Here is a 23,526-nt window from a genome sequence, read left to right as displayed (position 1 = left end):
ACTGATAAATCTGAGGAAAACTGAGTCTAAGGCAGTGATGGCGAACCTTTCGAGCTCGGCGTGTCAGCATTTTGAAAAACCCTAACTTAACTCTAGTGCTGTGTCACATATAGGAATTTTTTGATATTTGCAACCATAGTAAAACAAAGATTTATGTTTTGATATTTATTTTATATATTTAAATGTCATTTAACAAAGAAAAATCAACCAAAAAAATGAGTTCGCGTGTCACCTCTGACATGTGTGTCATAGGTTCGCCATCACTGCTCTAGGCTCTATTTACGTAGGAGGAGCCAGCTCCTTGTGGAACTACGGAGGATAAAGCAAAAAGATGCTCAGGAAGAGGACGGATGGAAAGGAGTTTGCTTTCTGATACTAGGCCTCTGGCAACAGTTAGTGTAATAGGCTGAGACAAGGGACTCTACTTCCTCTTGGCCTTTTTTGCATGGATACATGATTCATTGCTTTTTGTCATAATTACTGCCTCTCCCCATCAGATCTCAAGCACCTTCAGGAATCTGGACAGACTCTGGGCAAAATTGAAAATTAATTGTTGACAGTTCTCCCAATTGCCTTTCAGATTTTACATCTCTCTTTCCTGCAGGTGAGTTCCTTCTCATCTATGTCCTCTGACTTCACCATGACCTGGTGGTCCAAGGCCTCTCATCTCAATATCGGACCCAAGACTGCTGGAACTAACATTGCTCCTCCCATTAAGTCTGTTTTCCATGTAAGCATTCTTTCTTTCAAAGAAGCCCATCTTAGCTAAAAGGAAAAGTTTTATCATTAAACAAATTCACTAAGATTATTCTTTTAAAGCATTACTTGCACCTTAAAAGAGAATTCCAGCTAACCCCAAGAAGTCTCAATTTTATGTAGCGATAAGCAGAAACACAACATGGAGAATTCCTTTTCAAAATAACCTGAGGGTGGGTGTGGGGATGATCACAGTCTCTTTAATACCTTTGATCAAAAACAGGTTTGTTTTTCCTCCTTTCTTTTTTCCTCTTTCCCTTTCCTTTCCATACATGAATTGACATTGTAATTCAGTAGAATTTTAATAAGTGAGTCTTAGTCTTAAGTAAAAAAATTACTGAAAAAATGTAATATTAAAGAATTTCAACCACACTAGCTTAATATACACAATAACTAGTTTAATGTTTGCACATAGCATACATACAAACATACACACATTTTTACATAGATGCAAGGTAGTATATACATTGCTTATTATTTTGCTTTAACCTAGCATTATTTCATAACCTTCAAAATATTATTTTGTTCTATCACAAAATAATGGTGTACTTAGCTTATTAAATCACTACTCTTTTATTGGTATTATTTCCCACTCTTAATTATAAATAATCTTCAATGAACTTCATGATTATGTTATTTGCTTTTATTGAATTAATTTGCCAAGAATAAACTTACAGGCACCAAATATGTATAACTCTTTAACTCTGGCTATATATTGTTATCTAGTATCTAAAAAGATATAGCACATCCTTTCTTTGTCTAGGAACCTTCTTCCCATGAAATTGCTAGTTTCAATGCAGCCTTGACAGAACTGCATTTTGTCATTTGACTTAGAAGTACTTTGCTCCTGGACAGCTACTGACTGGCATCTTTAGGTAGTTTTAATTGTATGCATTTAAGTAGAGAATAATCATTTTCCAATATATTGAACTTTTATATTTTTCCATTGTGTGACTGGTGTATTAATGTTCTTTGCTTTTATTTCACGAACTCTCTTATTTTTTAGGTATTTGAATCAACTATTTTATAGAGTCCTTATTCCTTCACAGGCTACCAGAACTCCAGAAATGGTTTTCTAATTCATACCCCCTTCAAGATTAGCTGTAGACAGCAAAGACAGGGACTGTATAGCAATAGTTTTATCTATACAACAGAAAATGAACCTTAAAGTATTAAATCACTTTTATTAAGAGTCTAGATGTCTTATCTTATAAAGTCATAATCAGTTTTAAAAGATGGGGAAATTTACATATGACTATGTTAAGAAATGTGTTTTTATAGTTACTTGCCAAATAAAACACTAAAGATGGAATTCTGAATTCATTATCCTCAATACACACTTTCTAAGTGATTCTTGCCACTCAGATTGTTGAGAGGGATCTGGTCAATTATTGCTCAGTAATACTGAGGAATCATATTACCCAACCTAGCAGAATTCAGATAAATGGTATCTTTGGATCTTAATAACTGACTGGCAGTATTTAGAGTCGATTTTGAATCTCTAGCCCCCAAAACACACATACACCCTTCACGGATATACAGACTCACCAGAGGAAGCTCTCAATATCAATAGTTTTGCATTTACAAATGCAACACTTTTACATAGATTTTAAAAAGAAACAAAAGTAGTCTACATCTATATGTTTTCTCTCTTCCCACTGTCCTATTTTGCTATCATTTATCAAATACTTTCTTCAAATATTTCAAATGTTTTCTTCAGTTTTGTCTATTCCACCAGAATTAACAGCACCTTAAGTATGTGGTAATTGCTCTAGTCTGACACACTTCTGATATAGCCTAGGTGGGGGCATGGTTTTTTCCAACTCTCATATTAGGAAGAGCAGGCATCTTCAATTACTGTTTGCTTGTGGGTTGTCAATTTGGTAGATCATAAAATTTTCCACCTGGGTCAAATTCTCCTTTGGACCCAAAAGGGGACATCTGCTTCTCCTGCCCCAGTTACCAACCTTTCATCCTCCCCCTCCAACTCCCCCTCACTATTTGGGTGAAGTGTACTTACTGTACCTAGAGAATATGCATGGATTTTAGTGTTTTACTGAATTGGAGTGAATCTTATAAGACGTGTTTTTCAAATTCAAAACTTGTATCCTTTCCCCTTTACCTAGTGCTTTCTCCATTTGTAAAAATAACTTAAGGTTATTTGTGCAAGCTTATGTATTTAAAATTCCCAAATACTGAAAACTGAATGAGAGAGGGGAAAGTACCTGTCTGTCCCATGGCATGAAATCATCAGTTTTCATAGTCCTGGGGTTGTACTGCTTCCCTGATAAGCTCACTAAATATGCACAGTGGCGATGCAACCCGCAAGCCTGGCAGGAACAGTCTTTAGCAGTCTTCGGACAGATCCTCACATCAGAATAACTTCCTACCCGCTCCTGAAAACAAAAGATGTAATTAAGCCTTAAGGGATTAGAATGAGGACAACAAAAATAACAAAAAAGAACGTAACCAGATTAAACTAATTTTAGGAATCATAACAGGATGAGATGTAAGAGCAAAACACTGGTATTTCTCACTTTAATACTGAGCACACAGTAAGTGTGTGACAAGGGATTTTTTACAATAGAAAAATAAATTTAAAATTAGGAATATTAAATGGAAAGAAACCAGACTAGAAAATAACTTACACTCATGAGTTACTAAGTTGTGATTTTCACAAGTTTTATTTCTTTTCCTTCCTCTCATCTCTAGTTAATGTTAATGAGGTATTAATTAGTTAAAGATAGGAAATAATGAGCAGCAAAAATTCACAATATAATAAAAGGTTTAGGTTAGTCAACAACTGAAAAAAAAAACAGGATCACAGTTAGTCTCCATTGTGTGAATTATATATTTTCCACAAAATATTCCAGAAATATTTTAATCCTCCTTTGGTTGCTTACTAAAGTACTGGAAAATAAACAACTTGGAGCTAGGATTGCTAGATGGTCAGTGTTGATGTGGACAGTGGAATAGCTGAGTTAGCAGTAAGTAAACAAGTAGAAAATGTTTGGCATTCATAAATAAGCTTTATTAAGCTGTGAAATTACTTGTGCTTGAGTATTCTTGCTTGTGCTCTAGGCCCGCTAGATATTATTGTTCTAATTAGTAGTATAGATTAGGTTTTGCCACAATATTTGAATCGTACACAAGGAGCATATTAGCAGGGTTACTAAGCCACTTTCACATTCTCTATTAATTAAGCATCCAACAGACGAATAGTTTTCTCTTTCCATTGGATGATTCACAACAACACGGCCTTTTGTCTACCTTCACAATTTCTCATATTTCATGACACTTCATGACACATGTCCCTCACAGGCTGACATGCAGAATGAATAGGTGACTAAGCACCTTCCCTCCCTGCTTCTGTGTTAGTCAGGAAGCACATGCTGAGCAGAAAGCTCTATCAGCTTAGTTCCCTGAGAGAGGACGACAGCAGAGCACTCCTGTGGACTCACACCGGACAACCAAGGTAAGTGGAAAATACACGCTTGGATTACGCTATTGAGATTTTGTTGTGGGTTTATTTTCTTTGTCATGTTATTTGATTTTTATAGAATAACCTAGCTTATCCTAACCAAGATCATACAGAATCATCTGTGTCTCTACATTTTTAAGGCACTCTTTTTTGTATCTTATACTTATTTCAAACACTGGGTTACCCAAATGGAGCATAACCTACCATATGGGGTCAAGCATAATACAGCACAGGGGTATGGGCTTTGGAGTCAGAGAAACCCTGGAAACATGAGGTTTCTAGGTTTACATATTTATTGGTTTGGCTCATTATTCAATGTATAACCTTATGTTACTCAATTTTTCTGAGTCAGTTTCCTCATCTCTAACGGAAGAAATAATAGTGCCTTCCTCAGGGGGTTAACTTTGAAGATAGAATAAGAAACTTTACTTTGCATGTAAATTATTTGGCAAAATTAAATGAACAAATAGTCATGCTGTTTTTCTTTCTATTAAGAAATAAATATCTACATCATGTTCTAAGAGTTGTACTACCTGCTTTACCTTCCAGTAAGTAAATATTTCCCTTTCAAATAGGTAAATATTTTCTGGATCCGAGGAAGAAACTAGAGTTTAGAGAGGTTAAAAATACTGAAAGTCAAAAAGATACCCTAAACTCAATTAAAGTCTTCTTCCTATAACTGTTTTAACTGAAACCATCTGTGTCTAATTTATCATTAGGTAATTTAAGGCTGAACAGGCCTTGAGAGAAGCCAAATCTCCTGACATAAATGAGGTCGAGTAGCTAATGATTTCAGTGCTAGAAGGATGTTAGGGAACTTGAACCTCACTTATCTTGCCATTTTCCTCTTGCTAACAATTATTAGAGATAGAATGTTAGAAGTAGAGAGAGAAAAGAAACCTTAAAATTCATTAGTGCACTCTCTACTATTAGAGATCATAAAGAAATCTAGAGGATAACAAGGAATCCAATAAATCTTATAAATTAAAAAGATGCTTTACTCAAATTGGTAGAATTACAGAATTTTGAGGTGGAGGATGTTAAAGACAACCTAGGCTGTAAACCCCAAATTGCATTATGGAAACCAATTATCCTAGGAGGTATAAGTACCCCATAATAAGGAGTCTCCGAGTAAAACACAATATGGAAAGTTTTACATACTACATGGCTCTCTTGAGGATTTACAGTATAACTTATCACATTAATGTCATTGAAAAGTCCTCCAGTTAAGTTAAACCCACTGTTTCTTAAACTTTTTTTTAAAATTTATTTTATTGGTTTTTTTACAGAGAGGAAGGGAGAGAGATAGAGAGTTAGAAACGATGAGAGAGAAACATCAATCAGCTGCCTCCTGCACACTTCCCACTGGAGATGTGGCCACAACCAAAGTACATGCCCTTGACCGGAATCGAACCCGGGACCTTTCAGTCCGCAGGCCGACGCTCTATCCACTGAGCCAAACCAGTTACGGCTGTTTCTTAAACTTTTTAAACAATTTCTTTTCTGAAACAACAATTAACATCCTATGAGACAAACTCCTTATTTATTTATCTATTTATTTATTTATTTAAATCCTCACCCAAGGACATGTTCAAGATTTTGGTGGGGCCCTAGACAGTTTGCTCAGTGGATAGAGCACCAGCCTGTGGACCGAAGGATCCCAGATTTGATTCCAGTCAAGGGCACATACCTTGGTTGCAAGCTCCTCCCTGGCCCTGGCCCTGGTAGGGGCTTGTGCAGGACGCAACCAATCAATGTGTCTCTCTCACATTGATGTTTCTCTCTGTTTTTCCCTCTCTCTTCCACTCTCTCTTAATATTAATGGAAAAATATCCTCGAGTGAGGATTTTTTTAAAACGGTTTTTTTTGGGGGGGAGAGGGGGACAGGGAGGGAGAGGGAGAGAGAGACAGAGAGAGAGAGAGAGGAGAGAGAGAAACATGGATGTTCGAGAGACATCAATCAGCTGCCTCTGGTACATGCCCTGATAGAGGACTAAACCTGCAACCCCACATGTGCCCTGATGGGTAATCGAACCCACGACTTTTTGTTGTAAGGGATGACACTACAACCAACTGAGCCACATTGGCCAGGATGACAACCTCCTCTTTTTAATACATGGGATAAGCACTAAAGATGTTCTAAAGTTATTCATCATTTAGAGCCACTTAATTATTGAATACATTAGTTAAGTGAATAATTAAAACAATAATAGCCTTTAGAAGTGGTCAGAAACAAGCAGCTGATTATTTAAGAAAGAAAAATGCTAATAACTGAGAAGACTGCTCAGCCCAACAGAACACTGAAATCTTGAGAGGTCTCCCACTCTCCCCCACCCTCCAGAGATTCAAAAACAAACCTGTGTACCTTATACTGCTCTTTCCAACGACTCCTAGAGAATAAGTTCTCCAGACGAGGCTGAATAACGCGGTTGTCCAAATTATCAAGAGATGTCAGCATTTCTCGTACATATGATTTCTGCCTGGTGTGATCTGTTCAGGGGAATAACCACAAAAACAACAAAACAACAACAACAATCACTTTGCCCCTGTGAAATATTTAAATAACTGAATACTTAAGGATTTCTTTCCATAGCTCTAGGTTAGTTGGTTAGCAGCATTTTAAATTAAAATAAAATGTTAATGATGTGAAAAACATCATTCCATCAGAGCATTAGGGAAAGGAAAGAACCACCCAGGTCTTCTAATTGTTTCTTGAACACATCAAACGGAGTCTTTTTTAAGGGTCTTTAACTGCTGTGCTCTCTGCTGTGTCCTCCCTCACTGCAGCTTTTTGTCCGAAAGTCACCTCTTGAGACATCTTCTTTGACCAAACTAACTAACTTAGACTTTCTTTTTTTTTATCACTCTCATATCTTTATCCTTTTCCCTCCAAGAACAAATATTATCCTATCTAATAAAAGAGAAACATGGTAATTAGCCGTATGGCCACTACCCTTCCCATTGGCTAATCACTGAGATATGCAAATTAGCTGTCAGCCAAGATGGCGGCCGGCAGCCAGGCAGCTGATGAGAACAGGGAGGCTTGCTTGCTCCAGTGACGGAGGAAGCCAGGTTCCCTGCCTGCCTTGCTGGCCTCTCAGCTGCTCTCTAAGAACCATTGTAACAAATATAGAAGCTAAACAATACCCCAGAAACCTGCTTTAGACAGCCAGGCTTCAGCCAGCCGGACCACAACATTGTTTCAAATACAGAAGGTAAACAAAGGCCAGAAACCTGCTTTCAGCAGCCAAGGCCTCAGAGCTAAAGCTGGCCCAGAATAAAAAAAAAAAAAAAGGAAAAAAGGAGCGGTTGGGAGTGTCAGTCACCCGCCAGCCTGAAAACGGCCCTCAGCCCCTCACCCAGACTGGCCAGGCACCCCAGTGGGGACCCCCACCCTGAAGAAGGTGTGACCAGATGCACACAGCCATCATCCCCTCATCCAGGCTGGCCAGGCACCAAAGCGGGACCCCCACCCTGATCCAGGACACCCTTCAGGGCAAACCAGCCCGCCCCCACCTCTGCACCAAGCCTATATCCTATATAGCAAAAGGGTAATATGCCTCCCAGCACCAGTATCAGCAGAGCCACAAGGCCTCCCGGCACCAGGATCAGCATGACAGGGGGCAGCGACCAAACCCCCTGATCGCCCTGTGGCTCTGTGTGTGACAGGGGGCTAGGCCACAACCTCCCTATCTGCCCTGCTCTGTTCATGACAGGGGAAGGCGCCCCAACCCCCTGATCGCCCTGTGGCTCTGTGTGTGACAGGGGGCTAGGCCACAACCTCCCTATCTGCCCTGCTCTGTTCATGACAGGGGAAGGCGCCCCAACCCCCTGATCGGCCCTGCTCTGTGGGTGATAGAGGGCGGCGCCCCAACCCCCTGATCCACCCTGCTCTGTGTGTGACGGGGGCGGTGCCCCAACTCCCCTATTGGCCCTACTCTGTGAGTGACAAGGGGGAGCTCCTCAACCCCCATGATGGGCCCTGCTCTGTGCATGACAGGGGGCAGCGCCCCAACCCCCATGATGGGCCCTGCTCTGTGCATGACAGGGGGAGCTCCCCAACCCCCTGATCGACCCTGCTCTGTGAATGACAGGGTACAGAGCCCCAACCCCCCTGATTGGCCCTGCTCTGTGTGTGACAGGGGTGGCACCGCAACCTCCCCATCGACCCCTCCTTGAGTGTGACAGGGGGCGGTGCCCCAGCCCCCCAATCGGCCCCACCCTGAGCGTGACTAGGGGTGGCATCGCAACCTCCCAATCCGCCCTGCTCTGTGCATGACAGGGGCGTGCACCTAGGGATTGGGCCTGCCCTCTGCCACCTGGGAGCAGGCCTAAGCCAGCAAGTCATTATCTCCCGAGGGGTCCCAGACTGCGAGAGGGCACAGGCCGGGCTGAGGGAACCCCCGTTTCCCCCCCGAGTGCACACATTTTTGTGCACCGGTCCTCTAGTGTTATATATTTGTTTACTCATTGTCTGTCTCTTCCATTAGACTTTACGCAACATGAAGGCAGGAAGCTCATGTCATAGTCACTGCCATATCTCCAGCTCTCAAATAACGCCTGGCCCTTAGTCGGCTCTCAACAAATACTTGTTCAACAAGCTATGAATGAAACCTTATTTTGGCATGCAGATAGATAATTCAACAGAACATATTTATAGTCTTTATATAGTGTGCTAGATGCAAGAGATAAGTATATAAACATAAGGTATGCTTCTTCTCATGGTATTGAAAGGGAGAAAGGCAAAATAAATTTTCAATACAAGTATGAAAAGTACACACACATCAGTACCACCATACTCAGTATAATGACAGCACAACTGAGGGAGTGTCAAGTACTATTTGATTAGGTCATAGATAGCTTTAATAGTGAAAATAATTTCATACCCACCTGGACAATCTAGGGTAGAAAGGGATTATATTCTAGGGAGGATCAGCATGAGCAAAGGCACAGAAGCTTAAATCAGCATCACTTTTGGTGAAATTCAAGGAGCCTACAGAGGCTGGGACAACACATGAGTGTTGAACTACTCTGCTATTTTAAGAGTACATATCCTATATCTTCAAATTCACAGTGAATGCTCTAAGATCAGGGAGCTGTCACACTGTTTCTTTTGTCCTGTCCACATTTCAAATAATAAACAAGTTTTTGAATAGACTTTTGTACAGTTGATTTTAGAGGGAACAATAACTGGAGGGCCCTACGGATGGGTCTCCTGTGTTTTTTTATACAATATATATGGTTGTTTAAAAATCAGAAAAAAAATTGTTGCATTCATATTATTAACTTACCATATAATGTTCCCAGGAATGATTCATCTAAAGCATTGATCAGGAGAGCCTTCACAACTCTTTCAAAGTGTGTGTAGGGATCACTAAAAGAAACTGAAATTAATTTAATATCAGAATCTAGTATACAAAATAATTCCTGAATATAATAGATTCATTCAACCAAATCTAGGAAATTAATACTATAAATAGAAGAAATGGCGAATTATTCTAATTTTATAAATTAGTTGCCTCAGTGACTTCTCTGGTCATTCAACAAATCCCCATTTTCCAGATTTACTGGCATCAAATCCGAAGTTTCTATTGTTATTTCAAATAAATCTTCACTTTCAAAACTTATTTAGGGAAAATGAAGAGATATGCTGTAAAAACAATCAAAATCATCCCCTGTTTACCTAAGTTTAATTATCAATTTGACAATTAGAGAGAGCAAGAGAAAAAACATCTATAGGTGGATTGTTCAATATGTACACCAAACTTCTTTTTCCTTTTCTTCAAAACATGTTACATACAAAATTATCTGTGAAATTGCTACCCTTTCTGCTGCCCCTGATTTAGGATTTTCCACATCGATTTAGAAAACTATGTCTACTCTTTCTTATATCAAATATATAAGCCTAATTTCCCACTAACCCAGTCTGGTCCATAATATCATCTGTTTGACGAGACAGGCAATAATAAGAGAGATAAATGGTCCCCACTATTTCCCATTGCTCTTGGATCAGGGTTTAGTATGGCTGTGGACATGTTCTCTATAAAACACGACCCATTCCTTGACCCAAACTGTCAACTCTGAGCATTGGTGAAGACATATTAAAAGCAGCCGGAGTATTTCAGGAAAAATGGAAGATGCTTGGTAAGGGACGAAAGAAAAATAAGACCTATCATTAGCATCCATGGGTGAATTTGAACTTTGATTTCAGTTGAAATAAAGCAAAGATAGGACTTAACATGGAGAAATTTTTAACCTATATGTTAGTTACTGAAAGATTTGTAACTAGCTCCTTTTTTAGAATTTCGGGGAAATTTTTAGTACACATTCTTGTTTAAAGGAAACATCTTATTGAAGTACTAAAATGAACAAAATAAAGCAGTAATAAAACTAAATGACAATAGCAGATTTAGAGGGCCTATGACTAAATGAAAAATATAAAAGAATTGATTACAGCCACTTATTAATATTTTTAAAAATCATTGGAATATAATTGGAAAATGAACTAATACTTCAAAAGAATTCAACTTTGATTTGACTACCAATATCAAGTACTAGCAGATAATTTAATTTGTGTTAAAATGCACTTAAATTTTGTCTAGTACTTCTCAAATTATATTAAGAAAAAACTTCTGAAAATATTGATACGTTGAGCAAAAAAATCAAATCCATCCCCTAATGCATCTAAATTTAACCAAAGGACTTATATGCTAGCATATAGGCGTAACCAATGGACACAGATAATAGGTGGGTGAGGGCATGAGTGGGGGAGATGGGGGTAATGTGGAGATAAGGACGCATATGTAATAACTTAATCAATAAAAAATAAATTTATCAAATAAATTGAAATATAATTTTTTTACCTCTGTATTTTTATGTCTTGAATGTGCTAATGCCCAAGATTAGTCACCTGCTATAGAGCTTGGTAACGGCTACTCTATCTCAAAGACCCTGATAGTGTCTCTTGAGGATTAGGAATAAAAGGACAGAGGATCAGAATCACCTGAACTTTTTTCTTTTTTTTCCTAATCACAGAATAACCTCCTACCATGTGGATCGGAATCTCCTTCGAAAAGTCAAGAAGAAGGCCTTGACTTCATTGTGCTTGAGAGGATGGGTAGATGTTGGTAGACTTATGCTCCTGGCCTCTCAAATTTAAAACAATGTACTGAATAAGTATATGCCAGGCCCCGTTTTATGCACTTATGTGTATTGCTTTATTTTTCAAAACAAGCCTACTATGTAGTATCATGACTCTCAGTTTATTTTTATTCATTTATTTTTTGAGCGGGGGGGGGGGGGGGTCGGGGAGGGAGGGAGGGGGAGAGAGAGAGAGAGAGAGAGAGAGAGAGAGAGAGAGAGAGATGTGAGAGAGACACAATGATTGGTTGCTTCCCACGAGCCCCGACCAGGGCCAGGGTTCAAATCTATGACCAAGGTACATGCCCTTGACCAGGAATCAAACCTGAGACCCTTTGGTGCATTGGCCTATGCTCTAACCATGGAACACAGCAGCCAGGGCATGACCCTCCACTTATTTTTGGTTGAGGAAACAGATAGAGAGAGGATGTAAAACTTCCCTAAGATCACACAGCTAGTGTTAAAACCGAGGTTGGGATCCAGGCACTCTGACTCCAGATTTCATTCTATTATCCTTGGGAGATGTAGTTCTTCATGCTAGTGAGATTTGTCTTGAATACTACTATATTATTATACCTCAGAACATGAAATTTTAGACTTGGATGTGAAACTGGAGAAAATTAAATTCAAAGGTCTCATCTTAAAATTAAGAAAAATGACACAATGATGGCATAACTTATCCAAGGTCACACAACTAGATAGAGGCAGAATCGGAACTAGAGCTCAGACCTCCTCTAGAACTTTATTCAGTGCTACAATTCCTCCCTAGGTGGGCTTCTGTGGGAGAGCCTAGGAATATTATTTACAACTTTTCTCCATGATTATAAAAAAAAATTGCAAAAGTACACAGGAGAAAACCAACAATATTTGGGATTACACAGAGGCTGATTTTTCAAAGCAGTTAATCAGTTTCCCCACACCCAATCACTGGATAGTCTAGTCATTCTGTTGATTTTCCATGCACCATTTATCATGTGTTAATTCCATGTATTTGCTACGATTTTCTGTTAGCACCATCTTCTTATTGATCTGGTTGTCATTCTCATGTCAGGACTACATTGTTCTACTTATTGTATTTTTGTGATAACTTTTTATATCTGGGGGCAAGCCTTTTGATTTTCTCTGTTTTCAAATTTTATTTATTCACCTATAGTATCTGCTCTTACAAATGAACTTTAGGATTGTTTTGTTCTTCAAACAATTTCAGAAGAGTAACTTCTCATACTATTTACTACCTTCCAGAAACATGCTGTGTCTCTATGCTTCATGTTTTCTTTTCTATTTCACAATAAAGTTTATTCTTGTACATAGCAAGCTACGTTTTTCTTAAGATTATGCCTAGGAACTTAATTGTGTTTGCTAGAGTAAGTGGACTGCTCCTTCATTATACTGTTTAAATAATTATTGATGGTGTGCAGTGAGTGTTTTTCTGAGACCTTTTACTAATTCCAAAACAGTAAGATTCTCTTAGATACTTGTGGAAAAGGAGCCTCCTGGGACATTACAGAGCTAGAGGAAGAGATATTGTTTGGGAATTCCTGGGCACCAACTCTGCTTTAGCCCCAAGCCCTGAGAAGGATGTGGTCTTGCTGTTTATTTTCAGAAACAAGAGAATGCTTATAAATATTATCTTAGGTAGATTTATCAGTGTACTTTCTTCTGCAATGTAGGTGTAAGCCCAGTGTAAAAGGGCAGAGGCAAAATAAGCTTCTTTCTCTAGTCTCCCAGGTTCCACCTCAACCCCACATAGAGAAAAGAGAACACGAGAAAACTGTGGAAATATATGCTGCACCTATTTCTGCTCGCAATGAATTCATATCCTTCCTCTTAACTTCTGTATCCTTGATTAAATCAGAAACTTAGTTTATATAAATATATATATATATATATATATATATATATATATATATAATCATGTTATGTTCAAGCAATGTCTTTTCCTTATCAATAGAATATTTGTTTTACTTTCATGTCTTGTTACACTGTTCAAAACACTAGGATCAAGTTTGTAAAAATATTTTTGTTTCATTCTTTATTACAGAGACTATCCCTAGTGCTTTACTGTAAGTATGCTGACTGTTGGTTTAAAATATTCTTTGTTATGTAAAGGACATATGCTCATCTGGGCATTGAATTTTATATGCCTTTTTAGAATGTATTGAAATTATGGTTTAATTTTTCTCTTTTGACATTAATGTCATATTGATATGGCACCTAATGTTAATTTTTATAGTTCTAAAGAAACGGTTAGATAACTTTTTCTTTATTCTTGTCACTAGGAAAATATTTCCTTCGCATGTCTATTTGCAAATCTTTTTCATCAACTTATTGGGATGTGTGCCTCTTTAATCTGCATAAAGTGTTTGACAACTCAGTATTTTCTTCTATCATACCTTTAAATTCCCATCTCCATATGTAAAGTCCATCCAAAAATATTACGTTTCTTATTCAAATATTCTTTTATGTCTCTCATTAAAGGTATGTAATTTTCTTTCTTTAGATTTGTCCTATATTTCACTCCCAGGAATTTGTGAAATAGGGTCTTCATTTAGATTCCTTTATGTATTATCCTTTCCCTCAGAGCTTTTTTTCTTCTCTACACTAGAACTTCTTAGGTTTAACCTATATGTCATTGATGAAAGTTTCTATACTGTTAATTCTGCTCCTTACCACTTTCTATGTAGATTTTATTTCTGACTTGATATTTTTAATTTACTAGCAATTTATCCTCATCTTAGCTAACTCCCTTTCATCTCAAATTGTTCTCTCCTCATAATTTCCTATTTCTTTTCCATAGACTGCAAAGCAAATGTTTTATATACTATTCTTCTGTTTCCTTTAATGACACATTTTTCACAGGCATTTTTTTCCCTCTTGAGTCTTAGGGCAATGTTTCCTATACCTTTTGCGAAAATAGTTCACTGGTACTTTTTACTATCCTAGAGCAAGAGGGACAGTTCCAGGATTTAACCTTCAACATAAATGGCTGTGAGATTGTTCTCAGGCACACTCTGTGCTGTGTTGATACAATGATTCTCTTTAAGTGTCAGGTGGAAAAGTTAATGTTCACTCTTAGTCCAATTTCCAGTCTTCTAGCAAGCATTTATCTGGCAAGGCACTAGAGATGTGCTTTTATATCTACTACTTGGTTCTCTGTCACTCTGAGCATATGATAGAGTACTGGGAAAATCATCCTCAGTACCCACAAATCTGAAGATTGTTCCGGTACGGCTGTACATAATAGTTTTAGTGAATGAACACTAGATAGATTTGGAATACAATGGACCATTGCTAGTCTACCCCTCTACACTCTATCGTATCTTATCTGGAAGTCTCAGTCTCAGAATAAATAGAGAGAAATACAGGGATTGGTGAGAAGGGAAAATGACTATGATTTTCTTCCAATGCTACAACCATGTAGCAGGAGGGGAAACTATTCTATTCTGAGGTGTTACTAATGTAACCACAACCACAACGGAGAAAACAATAGTTCTACATTCACCCCCCAATTCACTTATGCTACCTTTCAATCATTTAGTTTTGGACATATTGAGTCTGAGGTGTCTTGAAGATGCCCTGATGAAAATGTTTAATAAAGTGATGAAAATTCGGGCCATAGGCTTTGGAAAAAACTGCACCGGAAATAAAGGTTTTGGAATTTCTGCCTTCAAATTAGGCTGAACCTCTGGGAAAGAGACTTCCTGACGCATAAGTGAAATGAAGGTAGTTTGAGGGTGGAACCTTTAGAAACATCAATACTTACATGAGAAATGGAAAAAGAGGAAAGCAATATTAAAAAGACAAAGGCCAGAATAGTGCTAGCACAGAAAGTAACTAGAGAACTTCCTGAAAGTGTGAGTCATCAATGGTCGGTGATAAATCACATAGCAATACCAGGTTAATACAGACGAATTGAAGAGCATTCTGGCAACTAGGAAATTATCACTAACTTTAGTGAGAGCAATTGCACTGGATTAATGGGTGCAAGAGCCTGAGTACAATGCTTTGTAGAGTTACAGGGAACTTGAACAAAAAGATTTAGAATAGTGGCTAATGGGACATGCCAACTCAAGTGAGAAAAGGCATTGGGTATGGTTACAAGTTGAGGAAAGACAGCTTGTAAGGACAGAGCCAGAAGAAGCAATTGCAGTTAAGAACACACAAGATAAAATGTACTGAATAAAAAATGGATCACATCCCCCTCTGATGTAGAGATGCTCAGTAGTAAAAGTGAGCTCAGAGCTCCTTGGTATTTATCTAGTAAATGAGTTGAAAATGTATGTCCATAGGAATATCTATACATGGATGTTTATAGCAGCTTTATTCACAATTGCCAACACTTGGAAACAATGTGCCCGTCAACAGGTGAATGGATAAACAAACTGTGGTACATCCATACAATGGAATTATTCAGTGAAATGTGCTATCATGCCACACTGAGACATGGAGGGAACTTTAATGCATATTATTAAGTGAAAGCAGCCCATCTGAAAGGCTACATGCTGTGTGATTCCAACTATAAAACATTCTGGCAAAAATAAAACTATGTAAAAAGATCAGTGGTTGTCAGGGGCTCATAGTAGTGAGGAAAGGGTAAATAGGCGGAACACAAAGGATTTTTAGGATAGTGAAAGTATTCTGTATGATACTGTCATCATGCATATCTGTAATGTCACTATACATTTGTCAAAACCCACAGAATGTACTACTCAGCCATATAAAAGGAATGAAATGTTGTCATTTGTGACAAGATGGAAGAACCGAGAGGGTATTATGCTAAGTGAAATAAGTCAGACACAGAAAAACTAATATGTATGATTTCACTTATATATGGAATCTAAATAAATAAGTGAACAAACAAAAGAAACAAACTCACAGATAGCAGAGAACAAACTGATGGTTGCCAGATGGAAGGGGGTATAGAGATGAGAGAAAAAGGTGAAAGGGATTAAGAAGTACAAATTTTCAGTTACAAAATAATTACAGGGATGTAAAGTATAACATAGGAAAATAGTCAATAATAATGTAGTAACTATGTATATGGTGCCAGGTGGGTACCAGACTTATTGTGGTGACCACTTCATAAGTTATAAAAATGTCTAATCATTATATTGTACACTTGAAACTAATGTAATACTGTATATCAACTGTAATTGAACAATACATTTTTAAAAGTACCAAACAATCCATAGGATGTACAACACAAACAGTGAGCCCTGAGGTAAACTATGAACTACAGTTCATAATACTGCATCAATATTGGCTCATCATACCAGATGTACCAATGCAAGAGGTTAATAACAAGCAAGCACAAAGGTGTAGAATAGAGAAGGAAGTTAAAATAGTTCTACATGCTGGACTTTTATTTTCATTAATTAGGTGTGGGTATGAGTGGGTATCTCTCAGCAAATGTTCTATCACATTTTAGATATTATAATCCAGAATTATGGAATACCCTCTAATAGAATTTCCTTGATGTTCAAATATTGAGGTGGCAAGTGAACGAATGCTTATTGATCTAAGTACAATAGTCATTCACTTTCAGTACATAAATGCCTATCACTGACATTTCTGTAACTGCTAAAGTTCTTTAATTTGATGTACAGCTCAACCTATTTCATTACAAATCAAGTGATTAAATTGAATGATAATACATTTAGTTTTTTCCCCTTATAAAAAAATTAAGAAAAAAGTGTACCTCCAACAGCCTGTTTGAATTCACATATATAATTATAGGGATCAGAATAATACATACTTAAAGATACCCTAAACGTTCAGGGTCCTATTATTTATATTTTCATTAACTATATGATAACATGAAAGCTTCTACTTTCCTATTGCTGATAGGTTTCACTGAGAGATGCTTCAAGTCCTCCAGACCCCTGTATATCCCCAAGTCCATTTGTGATCTGTGAGGTCAAAGCAGTAACACTAAGATAATCACGTGCTGTTTTTGCTTGTTGAGATTTTTAATGATGGTGCAAAAGTAACTATGGGTAAGGCAACTGGCCCCTTAGCATGGAGGCAGCACCAAACTACTACTGATCACTGCTATGCACTCAGTAACAAGCTACTGTCACTTAAGAATGTCCCTGACAAAGTAGTAAAACATTATTAATTTTATTAAGTCTTGAGTATCCATCTTTTGAGCATTTAATGTGATGAAATGGGATGTATGCATAAAGTAGTTGTGCTGCATATCAAAGTACAATCAATCATACTTTGAGAAAAACTGAGTTGGGAGCTTAAAATGCCACAACTGTCACGATGCACCATGTTTACTTGAAAGACTGACAAACTATGGTTATGCTGGCATTTGTCAAATACTTTCTCAAAAAAGAACAAAGAACTCACCTTTTTGTTGCCAAAGACAAAAAATAAATAAACTTTTAAGTAGCAAGTAGAATTTTGAAAAATTTGTATCTGTTATTATGAACTTGACAGCTTCCCCAACCCAAAGAAGTTTCTGATAAGACTGGTGGTGATACCAAATATTAAAAACACTGTATCATGAAATGTATCAATATTTAGAAGATTTGTAAAACCTAGTGAACCAATATTTTCCAGATGACCAATGCATGATGTTACAAAATCATGCATGGGTAAAAAAAGATTGATTCAAAGTGCAAGATGGACCAATACATTGTAATGTAAATACATACTAAAATTTCACTTATATGATTTCAGATTTCATATTACAACTATTCTTTAGGATGCTATGACTTGTCTACGTTTTATGTTGTGTCCAATGAGAATATACACAATTACTTTGAAAAAACTCCTCCCTTTTCCAGCTATTTGTGTGAAGCAAGATTGTCTTCATCTATTTGAACAAAATACATCACAACAGACTGAATGCAAAACCAGATATAAGACCCCAACTGCCTTGCCTCCTATTAAGCTGGTCATGAAATATATTTCTTAAAATGTAAAACATTGCTATGGCCAGGGGGTTCAGTTGGTAGGAGCATTATCCCGTACACCAAAAAGATTGCAGGTTTGATGCTCCGTTGAGCACATGCATGGGTTGCAGTCAGGGCATATGGTAGGTGGGAGAGGGGAGAGCAGCCAATGGAAGTTTCTCTTTCTCTCAAATCAATAAACATATCCGCCCAGCCAGCGTGGCTCAGTGGTTGAGCATCGATCTATGAACCAGGAAGTCACAATTTGAGGTTTGATTCTTGGTCGGTCAGGGCACATGCCTAGATTGCATGCTTGATCCCCAGTGTGGGGCATGCAGGAGGCAGCCAATCAATGATTCTTTTCATCACTGATGTTTCTCTCTCTCTTTCCCTCTCTGAAATCAATAAAAATATATTAACAAATAAATAAACATATCCTTGGATGAGGATTTTTTATTTATTTACTTATTTTATTTTATTTTATTTTTTTGTTGGCTCATCCTTGCCTGAGAGTCACAGGTTCCCATCTCCTTAGCAGGAGACCCCAGGCCTTGATAGTCTGAATCCCAACACCTGGTGGACCACTCCGTGCCTAACCCCAACCAGGTCCACGGTTGCAGCCAGTGGACCTTTTCCATGTAACTGGTAAATACTGTGACCTTTCACAATGTTACATGTTCGTACATATTCACCTCATCTGAATTGTCTTTCCTTGAAATCATCAGGGACATACCTATTTGTTCTTCATGTTCTAGCACAAACATCCCCTCGCTGTGTCAGAATGTCTGTGTCCCTTGCAAATTCAAATGATGATCCTCATGCCCCATGTGATAGTGTTAGGAGGTGGGGCCTTTGGGAGGCGACTGGGCCATGAAGGCAGAACTCTAATGAATGAGATTAATGCCTTTATAAACAATGCCCAAGAAAACTTCCTTGCCTCTTCCACCATGTGAGGAAAAAATGAGAAGTCTGCAGCCCGAAAGATGGCCCTCACCCGATCATCCTGGCACCCTGATCCCAGATGTATGAGAAATAACTTCCTGTTGTTATAAGTGGGAGGCAGTAGATTAAAGGCCAACACAGCTCTCTGCACCTGTGTCTCTTGGACCGGAAGTGTCATGGTCCATTGTAAGGAGATGTGGGTGAGGATTTTTTAAAAAGTAAAACAATGTCATTCTCATTTTGGGAGAAAAACAGTTATTTTTCATAAAAAATGTTGTCTACGTTTAATAAGTTTATTAATGTTATTTTTAAGTGAACTAATAAGTAAATATGTTTTAAACTTCTGTTTTGTATTTCTACAATAGTAAATGCTGATAGTTATAACCCACAAAAACAAAAGCTCTTTGGGATCCTCAATAATTTTTAAGAGTATAAACAGTTCCTGAAACCACTAGGATAAACTATTATCAAACAAATTAAAGTTCAGAAAATGAAGTCACAGTTCCTAATCAATTTACAACATGACAGTAACAGGCTGATTTCATACCTGATATAATATCATGATTAGAATAACCATAAAACATTTTCTTGAGATTTAACTTACAAAGTGAATTAGATTTCAGTTGTAATGTAGCCAATTGTTCTCCTCGCTGGCTTTCATTCTCTTCATCACCCTCCTCATCTGGTACTACAAAGTCATCAATAATGTAATTATCTCCATCTTCATCAGATTCATCAACCTCCTCCTCCTCATCTTCATCACTCTCCTCCTCATCTTCATCATTTTCATCACTGATTGGGCAGGATTCCCTTTCAGAGTCCTAATTAAATTAAAACATATTTCTTCAGTAAATTATATGGATATGATATTAAAAGATTAAATCCCAAACCCAAACAAATGATGCATAGAAATTAATTTCATATTTTAAGGTTAAAAATTATGTTAAATGTTTACATTTGAAAATTATATGTTTAAAATAGACATTAAGATTATAAGAAGATAAAAACAGGAAATACCATACAAAACAAACAGTCTTCCAATATTACAAGAAAGATGGACTGAAGCTCATGATAAAACAATATATTAGATACAGTACTTCAATTAAACATGTTCATGGATACTTTATTAAAAATAAATTCTAGAATTATAGAGAAATAGAACAGACTCAGCCCTTTCATTTTTATAAACAGTAAATACTTTTAAGTAAAAATTTAAATACAGTAACAAAACCAATAAAATAAAACACACCTCAAGATCTCTACTACTATTACGTCTCTGATGAGATCTTTGTTTTGCGAGTTCTTTCAGCTTCTGGAGTTGTTCTCGCTTTCTTGCAGCGGAAGTTTTCTCAGGTTGATTCTGCTCCATCTCCGCTGAAGAACATTCATCTTCAACCACTCTACGCGGACGCTTAACACCTACTCTCCTTACTAGTACGTCGCTGTCACCACTCTCATCACTGTCACTCATCACCAAGGTTCTTCTTCTCTTCCCTCGCTTTACGTTTTCTTCTTCTAAATCCTCCTCTATTATTTGTTCAGTGTGCTTGCTGAGATCAGCATCCTCTGGATTTGAATGCTTTTCCTGGTCTGGTAAATCAATACTACTCTGATTGCCTTTGTTATTTTCTCCTTCATTTGCTGAACTGTTGCCAGTGTCAATGAGATGCTCACAGTTGTTGCCTTCACTTTCAACTTTAACTAACTTAAGCTCACTTTCATCTTCTGGCTTTTTATTACTTTCAAGCCCTTTGTTACTAGCAAGCTCTTCATCACTGTCAATACTTTCATCACTATCACGCTCTTCATCACTCTCAAGGTCTTCACTCTCAAGGTCTTCATCACTGTCCAATAACTGTGAGATACTTCTTTTAGTCCGCTTCCAATCAATTCGAGATTTCTGCTCACGCTCTTGAATTTTAGAGTTGCTCCTTGTTTCACGTACCATTTTCACTTAAGCTTCTAAAAAATAAAGTTATTAGGAATATAATAATGATAACCAGATTACAACAATGAATGCATTTATGGTACAAACTATATTTATTTGGTATTATAAAATGGTTCACAAAGGTAACATCACATGAACTACTTGAGTGAAGATGGCAGGATAGTTATTCAGCAAATAATTTATTGGGCCCAGCTATGTTGGTTTGGTGGTTGAGCGCAGACCTATGAACTAGGAGGTCAAGGTTCGATTCCCTGTCAGGGCATATGCTTGGGTTGTAGGTTTGATCTCCGATTTTGCAGGAAGCGACTGATCAATAATTCTCTCTCCGCATTGATGTTTCTCTCTCTCTCTCTCCCTCTCCCTTCCTCAATCAATATCAATAAAGATATTTTTTTAAAAATACAAATAATTTATTAAACATCTATGAAATCATTATATGAACATCTATTCTGAATTATGCTATATGTTTTGCTAAAAGAGATACATAGAAAAATCATGGTACTGTTCTTCAGAAGATTATTATCCATGTATAGAAATAAAACATATAAACATATAGTAAGAAAAATGCAAGGTAGTATTCATTTAGTACCAAGTAAATGATAAAAATAACCAATAAAAGTGTAAAGTTCATAAAGATCAGAATAGCATGTGCTTCACTAAAGGTTTTATTGAACAGATATGATCTGATAGACTTCCAACAAATTGGTTATATTTGAACAAAAAGAATGAAAGAAATAAGTGATTTCAGGTAGATAAAAATGGTAAGGTCAAAACTTTGTCATTGAGAAAGAACATAATAAGTTTATTAAATAATAATATGACCTAAAAGGTGTGATAAAGGTTTTATGCTGGAAAAATAACACAAGTATAGAGAAGTAGGATGAGATTATCAGAATGATTCATCCTGTAAGCAAAGAAAAATTCTGAACAGAGATATGACATGAATTATAACATAAAGGATCAATCAATTTATGTAAAGAAAGTTATAAAGTCATAACTGACATAAAAAAAGACAGTGGTGCAAATCTGAGAGACAACTATCCACTAAGATTGCAACCTTTATATAATTTACAAAATGGCAATGGCTTTAAACCACTCAAAGTTAAAGATACAATATAATACAACAGAAAACTTATTAACAATCCAATAACATCACCAGATAAAAAGAAGTTTCATGGTAAATCAGAGCATGGTATTGGGAAAGGAAAACAAATTCTGTAAGTTTCCAATTCAGAAAAGGATGAACTCCATCAAAATTATCACAAGCATATAGTAAAGGCACACTTAGAGACAAGATAACTAGAAAAACAATAACACAGTAACACATATATACTTCTGTGGTTGCTAAGGAAACTAGAAATATCACAATGTAATAAGACTGACCTCATAATCCTCTTATAAGATAAATGGCCAATATGCAAATTGTCCCCTGGATCAGGAGTTCCACCAGGGGGAAGGGCCAGCTTGGCCAAACGCCAGCTGGCCCCTCCCCCTAGCCAGGCAACCTCCAGCGGCCCCTCCCCAGGCCGGCCAAATTGTCCCCAATCGGGGCAGTCAGGCCAGACCCCACCCATGTAGAAATTCGTGCCCTGGGCCTCTAGTCCTATATAATAAAACCCTAATATTCAAATAGACCAACCGGCAGAACGACCAGTCGCTATGATGTGCACTGACCACCAGGGGGCAGACACTCAATGCAGGAGCTGCCCCCTGGTGGTCAATGTTGGTGAGTGCAGTGGCGGTGGCAGGGGCCTCTCTCACCTCTACCGCAGGTAAGCGGTAAGGAGTGAGGGGTCTCAAACTGCGAGAGCCCTGGACTGCAAGAGAGATGTCTGACTACCAGCTTAGGCCCGATCCCCCTGGAAGGCGGACATCCCCTGAGGGGTCCTGGACTGCGAGAGGGCACAGGCCTGGCTGAGGGACTCCCCCACCCCTTGCATGCACAAATTTCATGCACCAGGCCTCTAGTACATGTATAAGAGCTTATGTATTCAACTGAGTGCTATATCCTTCAAATCATCCCTTTGAGGCTGATTATTCCAATATTTCTACTATGGCACAGAATATTCCTGGAGGTTTTCTATAAACCATAGTATCAAATGTATATATAAATATATGAAAATAATCTCACTTCATTTTTATCCCAAAGAGTGGTTTATATACAAATTTTATTCACTGGTCTCAGTTATAAAAGACTGTGTGAGAACTTTCCAGAAATTAAATCCAATTTCTAAAGATGAAGATTAAGTACCATTAAAGATATCTTTTTAAAGTGATGCAAACTGAAGGTAATTTCAAAATTTTTTATGAACAATGGCAGTACTACTGAACCAAGTTTATAGCTTCCCAAAGTGATC

General features: G+C 37.5%; 1 protein-coding gene across 5 annotated transcripts in view; it reads right to left on the bottom strand.

Moving 5' to 3' along the window:
- The window catches only part of CCDC82 (coiled-coil domain containing 82), a 35,731-nt gene that overhangs the window by 8,932 nt on the left and 3,273 nt on the right, over positions 1-23,526 (bottom strand). For 3 of the 5 annotated variants that reach the window (XM_070425927.1, XM_070425929.1, XM_070425930.1), the window contains exons 2-6: positions 20,471-21,183; positions 19,826-20,042; positions 9,529-9,621; positions 6,603-6,727; positions 2,982-3,152 (exon numbers count right to left, since the gene is read on the bottom strand). In XM_070425927.1, the coding sequence (XP_070282028.1) occupies positions 2,982-3,152; positions 6,603-6,727; positions 9,529-9,621; positions 19,826-20,042; positions 20,471-21,169 (1,305 nt within the window). In that variant the 5' untranslated portion in view covers positions 21,170-21,183. Of the gene's footprint in view, positions 1-2,981; positions 3,153-6,602; positions 6,728-9,528; positions 9,622-19,825; positions 20,043-20,470; positions 21,604-23,526 lie in introns of those variants that run through there. The other 2 variants (XM_070425928.1, XR_011472862.1) reach the window with 2 other exon arrangements.

Source organism: Myotis yumanensis, unplaced genomic scaffold (genome assembly GCF_028538775.1).
Source record: "Myotis yumanensis isolate MYYU_CA2020_CCGP unplaced genomic scaffold, mMyoYum1.0.hap1 SCAF_10, whole genome shotgun sequence".
Classification (NCBI taxonomy): Eukaryota; Metazoa; Chordata; class Mammalia; order Chiroptera; family Vespertilionidae; genus Myotis; species Myotis yumanensis.
Note: the sequence above shows the minus strand (reverse complement) of the source record. Positions and strands in the feature narration are given on the sequence as shown.